The 16,910-nt window shown below is 47.5% G+C and overlaps 2 protein-coding genes across 6 annotated transcripts in view; both read left to right on the top strand.

The window, feature by feature from the left end:
* GUK1 (guanylate kinase 1) overlaps positions 1-2,580 on the top strand; it is a 38,042-nt gene extending 35,462 nt beyond the window's left edge. For all 4 annotated transcript variants that reach the window (XM_045004848.1, XM_045004850.1, XM_045004849.1 and 1 more), the window contains one exon: positions 738-2,580. In XM_045004848.1, the coding sequence (XP_044860783.1) occupies positions 738-773 (36 nt within the window). In that variant the 3' untranslated portion in view covers positions 774-2,580. The remainder of the gene's footprint in view (positions 1-737) is intronic.
* Positions 2,581-7,426: 4,846 nt separating this feature from the next.
* The window catches only part of GJC2 (gap junction protein gamma 2), a 133,540-nt gene continuing 124,056 nt past the window's right edge, over positions 7,427-16,910 (top strand). Inside the window, exons 1-2 of one of the 2 annotated variants that reach the window (XM_045003610.1) lie at positions 7,427-7,520; positions 14,207-14,349. The gene's annotated coding sequence lies outside the window, so the exon portion shown is untranslated. Of the gene's footprint in view, positions 7,521-13,876; positions 13,956-14,206; positions 14,350-16,910 lie in introns of those variants that run through there. The other variant, XM_045003611.1, reaches the window with a different exon arrangement.

Below are 16,910 nucleotides of genomic sequence, written 5' to 3'. Positions count from 1 at the left end.
GCAGGACAGTGGGGTTACCTCTGCTTGTGGAGTTCTGTATCCAGTTCTGTGGTCACCATTTCAAAGAGGATGTTGAAGAATTTGAAAAGGTTCAGAATAGAGCTACAAGAATGATGCAAGGTCAGAAAAATCTGCCTTACAGTGAGAGATTTAAGACTGTTAATCTATATATTTTAACAAAGAGGATGTGAAGAGGTGATTTGATCGTGGTCTATAAGTACATGGGAGAAGATGTTTTAACCTAGCAGACAAAGGCGGAACAAGATCTGATGGCTGGAAGCTGAAGCTAGACAAAATCAGTCCTTAAGGGGGCCATTCAGGGAACTGGGGTAAAAATCTGTCTGGGGATTGGTCCTTCTTTGAGCAGGGGGTTGGACTAGATGATCTCCTGAGGTCCCTTCCAACCCTGATATTCTATGAAATGCAGATAGGGAGCAAAGCACGCGTTTTTAACCCTGATAGTGAGACAACCATTAGAACAATTTACCAAGAGATGTGTTGGATCATGTGAAGTCTCTTTAAATCCAGACTGGATGTATTTCTAAATGGTATAGTCCATTTCAGCCATAAAATATGGGGTTGATGCAAGGGTCACTTGATGAAATTCTATGGCCTATTCTATTCCAGAGGTCAAACTAGATGATCATAATGATCCTTTTTGGCCTTACAATCTATGAAACTATGAATTACTTACAGAGAGCAATATACGATCAATCGTTTTCTTCATCTGCTTGCAGGAAATCCAGAAGGTCCAAGAATCCAAGAAGTCCTGAGTTCAGTCTGCTTAGCCGCCATTCCTAACGTGCTTCACAGCATTCTGTTCCAAGAGAGACATTCCCTTTAGCCTGATCCCTTTCCGAGTTACTATGACATTTATAGTAAAAAAAAACAAAAAGCAAAAACAACTTTATATTTATATTAGCTGGGGCTTCTGCCACTTTGTGTGCACACACTAAAGCATCCAGTGCTCTTCTAGGCTTGCATGGAGATTTCAGGCAGATAATCTGAAAGTCCCTGTACTGTATTTCCTGAATTATTCTGAATTCATTTGTATAGCCTGATCATACATACAGCCCATGCTGGCACAATCAGTGCATGTAGCGAGTGAAACTGTAAGCAGTAGTCTTCTCCATAGCATTTTTGGTGGATGCTCCCTTCCCACCCCTGGGTTGCCTGCACCAGATGCCACCTGCAGAGGGAAACTGCTTAGTATGACCTGACTTGACTTTCCCCCTGCAGACAAATGGGTTAAAGTGTACAGTGGCATCAGCTGGCCTGAAGTGACCAACTGAGAGAAGAGATGCAATTGAAAAGGAAAGAGATGGGCTGAAAACAAACTCAGAGAGAGGACGGTGCTAATGCTGGTAAACACCCCCCCCCCCCCCCCCGCAATGTTCCACTAAGCATTGAAAGCTCCCGCTCTTTCCCTTTTGTCCTCCCGTTAGGCCAGTGGCTGGAGCCACTGCTCCTTTAGGTGGTTGACTGACATTCTCAGCGAGTCTCTCTGCTTGATCTCGATGCTGCTGCTGGCTAGGGCTCCTTTCAGCAGGGCTTGGGTTGCTCCAAACCTCAGTCCTCGTGCCCAGGACCTAGTCAGGTGAACTGCTGGGGTTGCTTGAAAAAATTGGAGACCCGCTTAATCTACCAAGAAATAAAATCATGTCCTGACTTCTTCTGGCTCAAAAGAGTTCCTAGGAGAGCAGTTGTTCAGCGCTTGCCTGCCCTGAAAGACTGTGGGGTGTGGTCATATATGTTGTTCAGAATAAATGCAGCAGTGGAAAGGTTTGGGTGTTCCCAAATTCAACTCTTTGGGGAATTTCTTTCCAGGTTGTGCAGCACTTTTATTCCTGGAAGAAAAGTAAAGTGCCCCCTTTTAATGTCAGAATGGTTTCTGAGACCTCTCTGCCTTTGAAACTTCAGGGTTTCCCTTCAAATTGAACATCCTAGAACCAGCTTAATTCTGAAAGAGCCAAACCATTTTACACCTTTTCTCCTTGATGGTTTTCCAAAACGAAGAGTCGTGGTTGCACCTACCATTCCCCAGATTATCCCCCTTCTCCGCTACTGCCTTCACCCATACGGTGAATGGTAGAACAGTAACGTTCTTTTAATGTCCATTTCCTCACAAAAATTGCATGTGATCTGACAGCAATCTTCAAAGCTGAAGCTTGGCTCAGCCTCATTTCCGGGAGGTTGTTCATTAATTCCAATGTTTTCCCTCTCAGGCTCATCCCAACATGGATTGGGGTGGAATTTTAAATGGCACGTGGCACCAAAATAATTAGCAATATCATCTGTGCTGGGCCCTAACAACTCAAACTGTTAAGAGGAACAATGAGGACTGAAATCCTGCTTTCCTGTCATTGCCCTGAGCCTGCAGTCAGAAGAGCTCTGCGTCTTAACTGAGTGATCTCTGTATTCCAGAAGAACTGTGTGTGTCTTAGGAGGGGAATTTCTCAGTTATGAAATAATGCAGCATGGAGGGTTCGGGATAGTGGGGTGGTGGTAAAAACACACAAACCCTGACTACCCTAATGCTCCTATGAATGGTGAATTAAAGGTTTTGTTTTTTTACTTTTATTTTTTTGCTTGTGCAGCCTGACTTTCTCATTGGCTGTGTGTAGTATTCTGTCCTTGGGGTTCCTTCTCCCTTGAGAGTGCCCTTGGGAGATGTGAGCATAAGGAGATTCTGGGAACCAATGCTACAAGGTCCTAGGGCAGATATTACGGCCATGATATAGGGACCAACAGTTCCACCAATGATATTTCCCATGAGGCCATCCCGTGTTTCAGACCCCGCTGTCCATGCTAGGATCCCACAAACTTTTCCCCTATTGCAAAGATTGCCTGATGGGAGTTTAATCTCTGCCTGACCTATATCAGCACAGCAGGAAGCCCTCATGACCGTAAGCAGTTCAGGTAACTCTAAACCATGCACCAATCCCACTATACAAATCCCCCTCATCGATAAACAGAAATTCCACTGCTTCCCCGAACAGGTCCCTTGAGACACGGTCAAGGGTTCTGGTATGTTCCAGCCAAAAGAGAACTGCAGAAATAATGAGTGACGTACAAAGCTGGTCGCTTAAAGAAGAAAACTGAGTGAAAAGAGCAGGGTGTAGATGTTTCCCTGCAACCCAGCCTAAGCCATTATGGCCTTGGGCAGGAGAGCAGGGAAAGGAAACTAATTTGTGTGCCAGCTACTGGAACTGAAGAGGGTCAACAAACAGCACTAAAGATGAAAAATTAACGTTCTTCTCCCTTTTCCCCATCTGCCCCTTTTAATAGTCGACAGTAGTAATAAGACAGGTAAGAAATTCCCCCCTCCCTCCCTTGCAATATTTATTTTTCATTTGAGCGTGCTCTTCATTCCAATGACGTATCCTGTAGAGCATCATCCTGGACTTGGTAGGTGGGGACGGACTAATGATCTAATGGGTCTATCCTGGCTCTGCTGAGTCTGATCTGATGCCATTCCCCTTTTCCCTCAAACACCCTCTGAACTCTAATGCCAGACCCTCTACCTAACTCCTTTCCTTGCAATGGGAAATCAATGAGTGGTAGCTGCCCAGGCCCCAGCTCCCTGTAGGGTCTCAGGCATTGCAATGCTGAGTGTCCTGGCAGCTGATGGTTAAGTGCCTGGAAAATCTCAGCAACATGCTGTGATCCAGGAAGCTGAGTTAAGCACCTAGGCTCCCTCTGCAATGAGTGGGGAGAGGCACCTTAGAATGCAATCTACAAAAGCCAGCGTGCTAAGCCGGGAGCCCTGTAAGCTAGCCATGGACCAATGTGGACCAGAGAGATGTGTGCTAAGTTCCACTCCTGTCTGGGAGAGAGGTGCCTAACGCTATGATCCATGAACAGGAACCCATCCTCTGGAGTCAGGTGGTTTAGTTGCCTAAGTCGTTTCTGATGTGAATGAATTCGCTGCCTTCCTTGCTCTGCACAAAAGGCAGGGGGAGGGGCTGCTGCTACCACCCATCTTATATTTTTTAGCCCTGTAGTTGGAGCACTGACCTGGGGTGTAGGAGAGCCTGGGTCAGTTCCCCCTCTCTTCCAAAAGGGGTGAAAGGATTCAAACGGGTCTCCCACGTCTCAGCTGGGTGTTCTAACCACTGAGCTGTGGGTATATGCAGATTGGGGGTGGGAAGCCCTCCCTCAGTCTCTCCTGTTGAAACTGTTCCCCTGTGTGATAACTGATGGTTGGAGCAGGGGACTGGCCCCTGGGTCTCCCACCTGCCCAGTGGGTGCACTGATCACTGGGGTTACAGAGTCATTCTCATATTTCTTGTCTCTCTGGCCCAATGACTATTTAACAGGAGAGCGTGAGGAAGCCCCCATCAGAATGCCCCAGAGCTCAGTGGTTAGAGCCCTCAGAGAGGTAAGACACCCTTGTTCAAATTCTTTCTCCCCTTCTGCTTGAAGGGGGGAATTGAACCTGCCTCTCCCACCTCCCAGGCGAGTGTTCTAACTACTGGGCTGAAAGTTATAAGGTGGGTGGCACCCCTTCTCCAGATTTTGAATGGGACCAATCCCCTTGGGGGCCTCTGAGCATGCCTACCATAGCAGGATCTGCAGGCAAGTTCAGTGGAAGAACAACTAGCTTCTCTGGGTCATGCATCACTCTGGGGCTTAGCTGGGAGACAGGCATCCAAGTACATAGCAGTAAGCCCTGAGATAGAAACTTAGGCACTGAGTGAGCTTTTCCCTTGAAAACGTAGGTGCCAAGTGAGTTTAGTTGCCCACATGGAAGTTCTGGAGATCTCAATGGAGCCCAGACTGGAACGTATATACCTAAACTCAAAACGTAGGCACCAGATATTTCAAACTATTTAGGCTCCCACTGGGAGTTGGGTGCCTAAGTACCTTTAAAAGTCAGGCCCCTACTGCTCAGTTGCAATTTAACTTTGGAAAGGGTTAGCTGCAGTCCAAGTAGTGGAGCACTAGAGGGAGCTAAGAAAATTCATTAGGACCCTTCTGCCCCAACACAGAGGAAGGGAGCTGTGTGGTACATTGCCTGACTGGTGTTTCTCGGGATCATTCTTTGAACCAGTTAGGATTCTGTGCCCATTACCAGCTGAAAATGCACCAAGCTGCACCTGTGACTGTCCTTTAGCAAGCTCCATACTCAGACATTCCCCTGGGCTCCCTTGAATTCTGGAAGGCACTGCAGCCAGTGTGACATACAAGCATTACTGAATCCTCAGAAAGTCCCCCTGAGCTCGATAAGTGCCAGATAGGGGTTCCTTCGCTCAGCACTGACATGCAACCATTTCTGGGATGGAAGGCAGCAGCTATTTAACACTTCATAGTGGTGCTATAGAATAGCTTAGAAAAGAGATTGGAGAAGACTAATGAAAGAACAAAGGGAATTAAAATAATCTCAGATTCTGCTCCAATAGCCCACCCTTACAATACATGCCATGGGCTCTTGAAATGACCCCAGTGAAATAAACTGGTAAGCATGCTATTTATAGTTCCATCTCTTTGTGTGTTGGACTAAAGCAATGAACACTTCATTCTCTCATGCTAATGGGAAAGTGACATGCTCAGTGTCAGGATTATGATGCGTGAAGAAAAAGAAAATGACCTTAGATTGCTCTTGCATCTCTAGGCCGTGAACTGCATTTCATTACAAAAGAGACCTGGATGCTGTAGACAGAAACCCCAATGTAACAGCACAGGATTTTTCATATGCCTCTATGTTGTGATTGTCAAATTAAAGCCCAGTGTCTTTCCAACCTCTTGAGCTGCTAGCAGCCACTGGCTGGAGGTGATATTGCTGAACAGGAGAAATTAACCTAACAGACAGAGAACATGTTTTGTGCCTTTAAAATGCTGAAGAAGTTCTGGAGAAACTGGCTACTCAGAGCAGAGATGTCAAACACCTGGTTTGTGGGTTGGATCTGGCGAGTTTTAATGTATTTATGGGGCTGTGGAAAGTATTCAGATTCTTTAAAATCTCAGCTCTCATTAAAAGAAATTAACCTTTCAAGTGTAAACCACTGCAGCATCTTCCTGAGTCTGCAGACAGCCTTAAACGAGTTTGGAGATACAGCTCAATGGGGGTGTTAACTCTGAAGCCTAAAGATGACACATACAATGCCAACATAGTTAACTATTTCACCACGGATCATTTTAGCAGAAATATCCAAAATGTGTGTTCCAGGCTTAGGCCTACCTGCGGATCTTGGATTCTGCTGGGATGGAAATGGCTCAGTTATGAGCCTGGCAGATACATGCTACAGAAGTGAGGCTGGAGAGAGATGGAGGGGAAAGGAACTTGGCACTTGTGCAGCACTGTGAAAATGTAAAGTGGTGTGTGCGACCGTTAACTAACACTGCAATGTTACCAATGGCCATTTGCTGTGGTACAGCCTAATTCCAACCTAGTAAGGGCCTTGTGAGTGGATAGTAAGGGCCTGATCCTGCACCATTGTTGTCTCTGAAGTGTGCATGTCCAGAGGCAGAAACTTGGGTACCTGGGGAACTTCTACTCTGACGAATTAGGCACCAAGTGAGTTTAGGCACCTACAGGATTAGGCGGCAGCCACATGGAGTTTTGTGAATCACAGTTGAGCCTAAGTCTCAGGTTTAGGTGCCTGAATATCTTTGTGGCTCTGGGCCTGAGTGTTTTATCATCAGAGCCCTAATCTTGTAAACCAGGGGTGGCCAACCTGCGGCTGCGGAGCCACATGCTGCTCTTCAGAGGTTAATATGTGGCTCCTTGTATAGGCACCGACTCCGGGGCTGGAGCTACAGGTGCCAACTTTCCAATGTGCCGGGGGGTGCCCCCACTCCACCCCTTCCCTTCACCCTCTCCTGAGCCTGCTATGCCCTCGCTCCTCCTCCCCCCCAGAGCCTCCTGCTTGCCACAAAACAGCTGATCAGGAGCTGTGGGGAGGGAGGAGGAGGCGCTGATCGGAGGGGCTTTCGGTGGGCAGGAGGTGCTGGGAGCGGGGTGGGGGAGCGGATGGGGGGCTGCTGATGTATTACTGTGGCTCTCTGGCAATGTACGTTGGTAAATTCTGGCTCCTTCTCAGGCTTAGGTTGGCCACCCCTGTTGTAAACGGATACAGGCTGGGACGCTCTGGTGTGGGATCCTATTGAGGTCACTAGCACTCCACATGGGCAGAGGCTCCACCCAGGCAGATCCAGTTGCAGGATTGGGTCCAGAATCAATGGAAGGGGCCTTCATTCTGTCAAGGTGGAGTCCTGCTCACCTTACTGGCAATTCCATTATGGCCAACAGGGCTCCGCGTGAGAGAGGTGAGCAGTGAGAATTGGTTCTCGGTGGAGTCCTAATTCCACATTTGCGAGGTCACAATCACTTCCATAACTGTGCAGCATGATGTCATAAACCCAGGCTAAGGACTTCCTTGCAGGCTCTCCCGGGGTGAGCTGGCCCTTTCAGAGGGTTGATGATGGCCCAGCTGCACCTGTGCCAGATTTGGCCTGCCTGCCTCCCCAGCTGGAGGCAATGGGGGACAGCAGCGGAGAAGGCCTCAGGCAACCAGGAGGTGGGTGTGGGAGAGCACAGGGCACAGCTGGGTGGGTTCACAGCCACTGGAGGAGGGCTGCAGGAGAATGGAGCGGGGGCGCTGCTTATGGGGTCAAAGAAGGGAGTGCTACAGCAGGGAGAAGAGACAGCAGCAAGATGGAGGGGCTGCCGTAGATGGGGAGGAGTCCTAGGAGCATGTGCTCTACAAAGAGCAAGAAACCGGTCAGGAAGGCAGGTCATACAGGAGGATGTGCTGGGAAAGAGACTCAGCTCCCTCTTCTCCAAGTTTGGCCATGCTGGTAGGGTGCCTAAATCTTTAGGGCTTACAGGGCCAGGAACCCCTACAAGAAGGAGGCTGTAGGGTCCCCTGTATTACCACCGGGGAAGGGGGAAAAGGAATTGTGCGCCTGGCATGGCGCTGGGGTGGAAGAATGGTGTCTCCTGCTGGACTTTGATTACCTCAGAAGGGGTGGACTTCTGGGGTGGGGCCAGAGGGCCCAGTTACCTCAGCAACCAAAGGGGAGAAAAAGACAAGTCACCTTAGGGGCCTGATTAGGCTGCAGACTAAGAAGATGCAGTTCATGGGTGTGCAGCTCATTCGAGCCAGCAGAGAGATCAGCCTGCAGGGAGCAGCCAGGAAAAGGGCTGAGAGCGCTGACGGGAACAGGTAGTTACACAATAACACGTACCAAGGGCCCTAGATGTACTTGTGTATTTGCTGAGCCCTTCCGGGCTGGTGAGAGAACCACCAGCTCCCACAGGCTTGGAGCTGCTGTGGGAAGAGAGCAGGGGTGGATGGGGAAAGTGTCAAATATTCAAAAGGAAACATTTTCCAGGCTGGAAAAGGGAAGCTGGGCAGTTCCTGGGAAAGGACCTTTCTGTCAATACCATTGTTCCTTTTCTCGTGTTTGCTGTGGCGTTAAAGTGCCACTGCGAGACTCAGCTAAGCAGTGACCCGGCACTAAAGCAGAAAGCTTGAGGCCCTGAGCTGGAGTGAAAATTAAACAAACTTTGGGGGAAAATACACTTAAAGCCTCCAGTAAAAATTCTAACTAGACAAGCCCTGCACAGGGGGGTTTTATGTTTATACAGCTACACTTATGTGCGGTATGTTTCAAAATGAAAAATGACATTTAAAAACAAAAGGCCAGGGCCACCTGAGGGGGGAGCAGTGGGGCAATTTGCCCCAGGCCCTGCAGGGGCCTCGTGAGCCCTGGCCCGGCGGCGGTCCGGGTCTTCGGCGGGATTTTGGCGGTGGGGGGCCCTTCTGTGCTGCGGCCCTGCAAAAGGCCTCAGAACGCTGCAGTTTTCACTCCATTCTTACTCCACCTTTACTCAGCCAAAGCCCCCAGTGACCTTCAGAGAAGCCATGAGGTGCTCGACACTCCCAAAAATCGCTTAAGGGTGTGTTTACGCGGCACTGGAAAGCCCAGGGCACTGACTCTCGGAGCCCAGCTTAGCTGGCTCAGGCTGCGGGGCTATAACATTGCAAGAGTAGATGTTGGCGCGTGGGCTGGAGCCTAGGTTCTGAGCCCTCCCCCATTGCGGGGTCTAAATGATCGTACAGAAAATGGCAGCTCCCTACATGAAATGCAGTGTTCCTTGCAAGGGAAGCTTAGCAACCTTCTCTGAGAGCTACTGCATCATTGTGAATGGCTGCGGTCAGAAAAAGAGAGTCCAGAAAATAAGATGGGAATCAGGGTGTTAATTTTAAGAAGTGGAGAGTAAGAGAAAGGTTGGAAGACCCGAAACTAGACAGATGGATGTCAAACAGAAGGACTTGATTAGCTGTGGTGTTTCTGAGGAGCTGGACTTGAGGATGGGACACAGGTTGGAAGAAGAAGAATCTAAGCCTGTTGGGAGTTTGATTCTGTTGTGGCTACTAGGGAGAGTGGTCATCACTCGCTCCTCATTTACAGGGTCTCTTTCTAAAGTAACACCTTTTTTTAGATTCAGGTTGTATATTAATACTATGATGTCAGTGGGGTGGCGCAGGTGGGAGGCAGCTCAGCCTAGTGGATTGTGTGCTACCCTGGGACTTGGGAGAGCATCGTTCTTTGCCTTGCCCTGTTGGGTGACCTTGGGCAAGTCATGGTACTGCTCTGTGCCTCAGTTTCCCCATCTGTAAAATGAGGATAGTGATACTGACCTTCTTTGTAAAGCACCTTGAGATCTACTGACAAAAAGAGCTATGTAGGTACTATTATTATAGCGCTGCTCTGTAGCTTCATGATTTCTCTGTTTACTTCAGTGAGGTACATTGCTCATCCCAGTACTCTTCTTTCAATACCGTTCCCCCTCTTCCTTCCTTCCCCTGTAATTTCAAACCAATTCTATTTGCTCTTGGTATCTTAACAAAAATTGGGGACGCTTCCATTGTGGGTTTCTCACCTAGGCTTTGCAAGTCGCAGGTTTAGCTTCTCTCTTAAGTCTGCATCTTCAGTGATGTCTGGGCAATGCAGGAGAGGGTGCAACCTCTGCCTCCATAGCAGCAGCACCTGGGGAATAACGGTAGGGTTGCTTTCTAATCATGGCTACTGACTTTTTAACGCTAGAGTCTCAGCAATGTGTGGATAACAAAGCCACAAAGATGTCAGAAGCTAAAGGCTCATAACATCAAACTTTTTTAAGACGGTTCATAGGTTGGTACCAACATACTTGATGAGGTTCTGTTAATCCAAACATATTTCTCTCAATGTTTGGAATGAAATCCTGCTCTACTGAAGTCCATGGCCCAACTGCAATTAATTTCAGTGGAGCCAGAATTTCACTCTTTATATTTAGCAATATCCTTCTGCGGTGGCTTGAAGGTAGGATTCATAAACTGCTCAATCTTCCTAGCGGATACAGTACACAATGGTTTTGTCTTCTGTGTATGTGTGTTTCTAGGGCACTTGTCGCTGCCCTGTCTGGGTGCTCTTAAGTGCTGGCCCCTGCTGTCTGGGACTCAGCCGTGTGATTGCTGACTATACTGTGCACTTTGTATGTTGACAGACACAAATATGCGAGGGGCGTAAGCGTCACAAGTCAGAATGGTCATGAAGCAGTACCCCTCCCCATTAAATGTCTGCTGTCGGGCTTCCAGCTTGCCTGCTAGACTCATCACACTGTTTTCTTCTGCCTTCAGAATATCTCCTGTTATTTACTATGGTCCTCAAACCCTTAATAATTAAAGCAGATTAGATGAGAACAGTTGTTACTGTGCCTCCGTGAAAAATGGTGTTGGATACTGACGTACCAAGCAACACCTCTTGATACGGCTGCTCACGGGCACTGACCTACAGCTGGAGCCCTTCTTTATCGTGAGTGACAGCAGAGTCAATGTGACTGTACAGTAGCACCCTAACCACCACCTCAGGTGGACTGATCTGCCAATCCAGCCGAGTAACCTGCCAGCTATGGCTAACTTAGCTCGCTGGTTTTTACAGAATGTGCACCCAAAGAACGGGGATGCTGACTAGAAGACATCCTGCCTGCTATACAAATGATTCACTTTCAACGTTGCTTTCCCTGTTTGCATTGCTTATTACTCACTGTTTCAAAGTTGTGAAAGGTTAAATGTCTAATATGCTAAAAAACGACATTCCAGTTGTGACACTGGCTGTCAAATCAGGACACGTGTGTCTATTTATGTCTTAGTGGTTAGTTTACTGGAGCATGTACAATTTAAGTCAAAGGTTTTGGTTCTTAACTGAGAATCAAATTTTTAACAGTGGAAGTAAAACTAAATTAAGCTTGCTCACCCTTCTCAACATATCCTAGTTCTGTTGAGCTATTAACACTGCCTATCAGAAAGGGAAGATTTCTTTTCTAAAGAACAATCAATCCTGTTTCCAAAAGAAAGCGCCTGCCATTCTAATAAATCTTTTAGAAGTGAGTACATTTCTCCTTTAAATAGATGCAGAGTTCAAACTGAATGTGACAAAACATAGAATTGTATTTTAGTGGACAAGAAATATACCAAAATATTGGTTAGCACCCTACAGCATATAAACTTTAATGCTGTGGTTTCAACCTTTTTTCATTTGCAGACCCCTAAAACAAATTTGAAGGGAGGTGTGGACCCCTTTGGAAAGCTTAGATGTAGTATGTGGTCTTTGCAGGATTGGGGCCTGCATCCTGGATTTTGCATCCAGAACTGCACGGGAAGACCCTTGTCCCTGTGCAGAGCCTGACGGAAGTCATTGAGTTTTGTTTGGGCATCAAGGTCTTAGTGCGGGATCAGGGCTTCAATGCAGACAGGATGCCACAAGCGAGGCTAACAGACGAGAATAAGGGAGACAGGGAATATGTAAGGAGGAAGGAAAAGGGTTACAATAACATCACACACAGCATGTACTCCTCTCCGGGGGTGCTGTTAGATTTTTCTTTTTATTTCGTTCCTTGGCAGCAACACCGGATGTGGGTGTTCAACAGGACATTGACTGGGGAGAGGCAGGTGGCTTGGAAATTGGACTCCATGCTTAAAGGGGAGTAGCGTGAACGAAGGCTCAGAAAGTGAGCATGGGAGAAAGAAACCAATCAATGGCTGTGATTGGTGGAGCAGAAGCGGACTGGGAAAGACAGGGGTGGGGGGGAGAGTTATCCACTGATAGTGGCTGTTAATGTGGTGAAGAAGAACCTCGGGGGCGGCGGGGTGGCAGATGCTATTTGAGATAGTTAATGTCATGTTAATGGAGCTGGAATATATATTAACAGGGCTCTGCAGCCCTGTCAGCAGCAATCACTCTGAGCCCATCTGAATGCAGAGAACGGCTCACCACAGGATCTATTAGTCACTTGGCCTATATGATCAAATTACTGCCGTTGGCTGCCAGTTTAACCTTCCTAGGGAAACAGGCAGAGCTGATCTCTCCTCAGCTGGAAATCCATCTCTGGAACATCCTTGAGAATACTGTCTAGCCCCTTCCCTCCATCTCTATGGTCCAGCATTATGGTCCAGTTTAAATCTCCTTCCTTGCAGAGCTTGGAAGAAACTAGAGAAGACTTGGGGACACATGAGACACTCTGCTGTTTGAGGAAATCCACTTTAAAAACCAGACTATCCCGAGCTGATCTGGAGTCACTCTGATGGGGCACTGAGTTCCCTCTACACTCACTGAATTAATGCCCTGTTGAGGACCTTCCAGGAGTCAGCCAATGTGGAGTTCTCTTCTGACTTCAATGGGCCTTAGGTCAGGCCTAATCTGAGGCATTGATCTCTCCATTTGGATGAGGCGTAAGGAACCGAGCGCTTGTGTCCACTCAGGATCTCATGGTCTTCCCAGGAGCAGAGATGTTAGCTCTGGTATACCTGAACTCAAAAACACTTTCCCTCCCTTTCACTGTTGTCCAGTGTGCCTGTGCAACTGTTCCCTACCCCAGAAGCAGTTGCATTTTCAGTGATGGTGTCTGTACATAGTTTGTGAGGCACTTCAGTCCTTTAGCTGCTCTATCAGTGTAAAATAATGGGGAAAAATAATATAACTGGGAAATGTCAATTGTGTAAACAATGCATTTTTTCCTCTTGGCAGTGCATGGCACCATAGTTCAGAAACTACTAATTGTATGTAGCTAGCTGTGTGTGAGACTCCTGTTACCACAGAGTCTGAACACCAGTGATGTATCAGGAGTATACAATAACATAAGCCTCAGCTTGGCCACTTTCCCAGCACTCTACAATCTAAATAAAACAATGAATAGACCTAAAAGTGATCAGGTCTGACTACAGTTGGTCTATCGTTAGTTCACTACACTGGAAGTAAAACAAAATGGTATTGTCTGCAAAGGTTGCTCATTCAGCGTCTCACCTTGTAAAAAGCCTAGGACCTTTGGAAAAATCTTTGGGACAAATTCTCTCTCCTCAGAGCTTCTCTAAGCCTGGGGACTTCCGTGGATTTGCACAGCAGTGTGAGTGAATTTACCCATTATGTTTAAGACCAGAACAATGTATTCCTGTGAATCCAGCAGATCCATTTCTAAGGGGGAAGTCACGTGATGCTGATTGCACATTTTGTAAAGAAAAATTCAACCTGTGGCTTTCCTTTACTATGAACATCAGATCAGGCCTCGGTTCAGTGAGATAGTGAAGCATGCACTTAAGAAAGGTACTTCACCACAGCCTTGGCTTCAGCCAGAGCTTTAATGTGTAAAGTTATTATTTATTTATTTATCCATTTTCTTATCTATTTTCTCCTCTTCTCCTCTGCTTTTCGCCCTGGTCTCCATTTCTTTCTTCAGTTTACTCTTGACCTTCAGGTACCATAAAGCAACTCACCCAGTAGCAATATTCATGTAGAATCAGCAGTCGGGTACATCAACACCGTGTCTTTGTGCTTAATGTCAGTTCTGTCTTGCTTATGTACATAATGTGCTTTACCCTCCTAGTACAGAGACAAGTGAATGAACCTGGTCCACTTGTATTTCTTAGAAGCTTAGATACTACAGGGATGGAAGCTGGACAATACTGAGCTAGGTAAACCTTTTAGAATACATTATATATATGCAAAAATAGTGGGCTGTATTTTTCTGTCCTACTCCTTGGGCTGGAATGTGTTCAGATTTTGATCACAAAAATTCCATCGGGGTTTTTAAAAACTGCTCTCAGTGCAGCGCTGTAGTTCCATCCAGGCCTGCAGTAGGAATTTAGAAGCAAATGGCCCATCTTGCACAAAGCTTTCACAGTCCTTTCCAGTACAATGATTATTATTATTACTCTTTTTTTAGTACCAAGCTGCAAGAAAGCACCCAGCTGTGTGATAATCAGCACAGTAGACCGTGCTTGGCTACTGGCATTTAACTGCAGGAGCACAGTGGAATCATTCCCTAGGACAAAAACTTGCTGCTTATGGTGACCCCGGGATTCTTTGGTAAGAGTCATTATTATTTAACCTTATGTCTGCATAGCTACAGACAACCATTTCTAAAGCATCTACCCTCATAGTATCTATACATGTCTTTGTCCTTATGGTCACAACATCAAAACAGTGCTTCAGAACTAGATATTCTATGGTAGAGATTCCCTGTCAGAGACTGTATTAAAGTGCAGCTCAAATGAGAAGCATTATTTGGTTCTCAAAAGGGTATTCTGCCTCTAGATGTTCAGTGAGCTTTGCCTGTGGGCTTGTCGGCACTGCAGTCACAGCTGTTGTACCACGTGGGAGTAGCCATACCCCAGCTAGCTCTGATCTAGCCAGCTTGAATAACAACGGCGGTGCAGCTGCAGCAGCAGGGGCTGTACAATGTCTGCCCAGGACCCTGGGTGTGTCCTTGCCTGTGCTCCCACAGCCTTGCTGCTGCTATTCAAGGTAGCTTGCTCAAGTAGGTCTGCACGTGCTGCAGTCACACCTCTGGTTGCAGGGTAGCCATATTCTGTAATTCTATCACGTGAATTCAATGTGTCATGTCCATGGTGGAGCCCGGTCCAGCAGAGCACTTCAGCACGTGAGTATGTGTCAGTGAGGGGGCTGCCATCTAAGCCATCCCACCAGAATTGAACTGGGGACCTCCAGAGCTAAAAGCATGAGCTGGTAAAGCTTGAGCTAAAGAACCTGAAGCGTGTTCAAATCGTCCGCAGATCAGGTGTGGGACACCCCTAAAACATTCTCTCCGGTGGGTACATGAGCATGCGGGTCGTCCCATTGACTTCAGTGGGCTACTCACCTGTTCAGAGTGAAGCCCGTGCTTAAGAGCTTTGCTGAACTGGGGCCTAATTCCGCTTTGGCTGGATACCCGTCCTGCTTATTTGGGGCCAGATTCGGCTAACGTTACCAATGCCGACTTGTACCTTCTCTGCATGTAGCTGCATTGAACTCAAGAGCGCTACTTGTGCAGTGAAGCGCTATGCAACTGGAGAAAGGCTGGCGGAATCTAGCCCTTTGGTGTTTGGTTGAGTGCTACAGCCAGAGATGCAGCATACGGCCAGTATCCAGCACTGATCAGGAGGAGGAGAGGCAGAGAACTTGGGGAATGCTAACAGGGAGTCTGATCCAGGTACAAAGTCATGAGGAGGAAGAGGAGGCAAATGGAGAGTAGCTTCTGCAGAGTCTAGGGAGTGGGGTGGAACGCAGGAGGAAATGAACTCAGCCGTGGGATCCAAGCCAGTATGTAGTGACTGTGTGGAATTCACAGCTGCAGATGGCAGTAGTTACTCTGGCTGTACACGTGCAATGGGCTGGAGACATGTATGGTTCATAACAAGATTCATGTAACAAGATGCATGTTAAAATAAGACCATTGGATCTTGTGCTGACTGGTGTGTCTACCAGGGCCAGGAAGGAATTTCTTCTCCATATCTAGCTTGATTATTTAAAAAAAAATAAAATAAAAAGGGGTGGGGGGATGTGGTATTTCACTGGTCCCTTATCCATCCTGTACAAAATATTGCTGAAAGCTAAGGACTTGGGTTTGATGATCCAGTCTGGCCCATCCTCTGTTCCTAAATGCATCACTTAACCCTAGAGATCGGTCCAGGCCGAAACCGATACTCTATAACGCTGAACCGGAATCTGAATTTCACGGTTTCAGGGCGAGTTGCACCTCTGTCCCCTTTGCGGTGTCTCTGAGTGTGCCCGCTCAGGACTCGTGCCTTTCTCTGGCCCAGGGTGGAATTTCACAATTCTCCTACCCTTAGCTGAGGCCTGGGCTACAGCAGATGGTGTGTCACAGTGCTTACCCAGCAGGTCGCTGAATATAGCGACCAAATGGCCTTTCTCAAACCGAAGTGTTTGTTTTAATCATAGGAACAAAGCGTAAGAGGAAAAGGATTTTAAAACAACAAACAGTCTGTTCTACCTAATGGCTTACCGCCCTCTGATGGTAACCTACGCAGGCCTAGCGGCTTCAGACACCCCCACAAGTCCTGCATGTCAGTCTGCTTTCCCTGAACAGCTCCCCCGGATAAAAAGGGAGTCTCTTTATCCAGCCAGCGTTCCCTGTTCTTGTCAGTTCCCAGTCTTTTCCAAAGCAGAGCAGTGGGCTCCGCAGAACCACCCCCATTCCCCGCGGCCTGCTGCTTCTAACAAGCTCCAGCTCTTCATCCACGTTTCCAGCTGGTCAGACAGTTGGGCGGCTCGACCTGTGAGTGTAAACAACAGAGCACAGCCCCATCTGCTCCTTACACGACTCTGATGTCTAGACAGTCTGGCAGTTCTAAATGGGGTGGAAAATGAGCCCTGCACAGAGTGGTCTCTTTCCACCAGGGCGGTTTCTCCCTTCTGATTCTGACCTACGTTGCTGTGTCCTAGATAGCCCCTAGAAGCAGGATTCTGCTCCCCGCTCCTCGAGGAGAGTGGTCTTTTACCTCGAGACACAGCCCGCTCCGAGTACAGGCTAAGTTAACAGTCCTCCTTTAAAAGAGCCCTGCTGCAGTTCTGGAACTCTTGTGATGCGGATGGGAGGCCAGGAGGTGAAAAGCAAGTTGTTTGGTTGG

This window comes from Mauremys mutica, chromosome 2 (assembly GCF_020497125.1).
Source record: "Mauremys mutica isolate MM-2020 ecotype Southern chromosome 2, ASM2049712v1, whole genome shotgun sequence".
Classification (NCBI taxonomy): domain Eukaryota; kingdom Metazoa; phylum Chordata; order Testudines; family Geoemydidae; genus Mauremys; species Mauremys mutica.
This window is presented reverse-complemented; position numbering and strand designations above follow the sequence as displayed.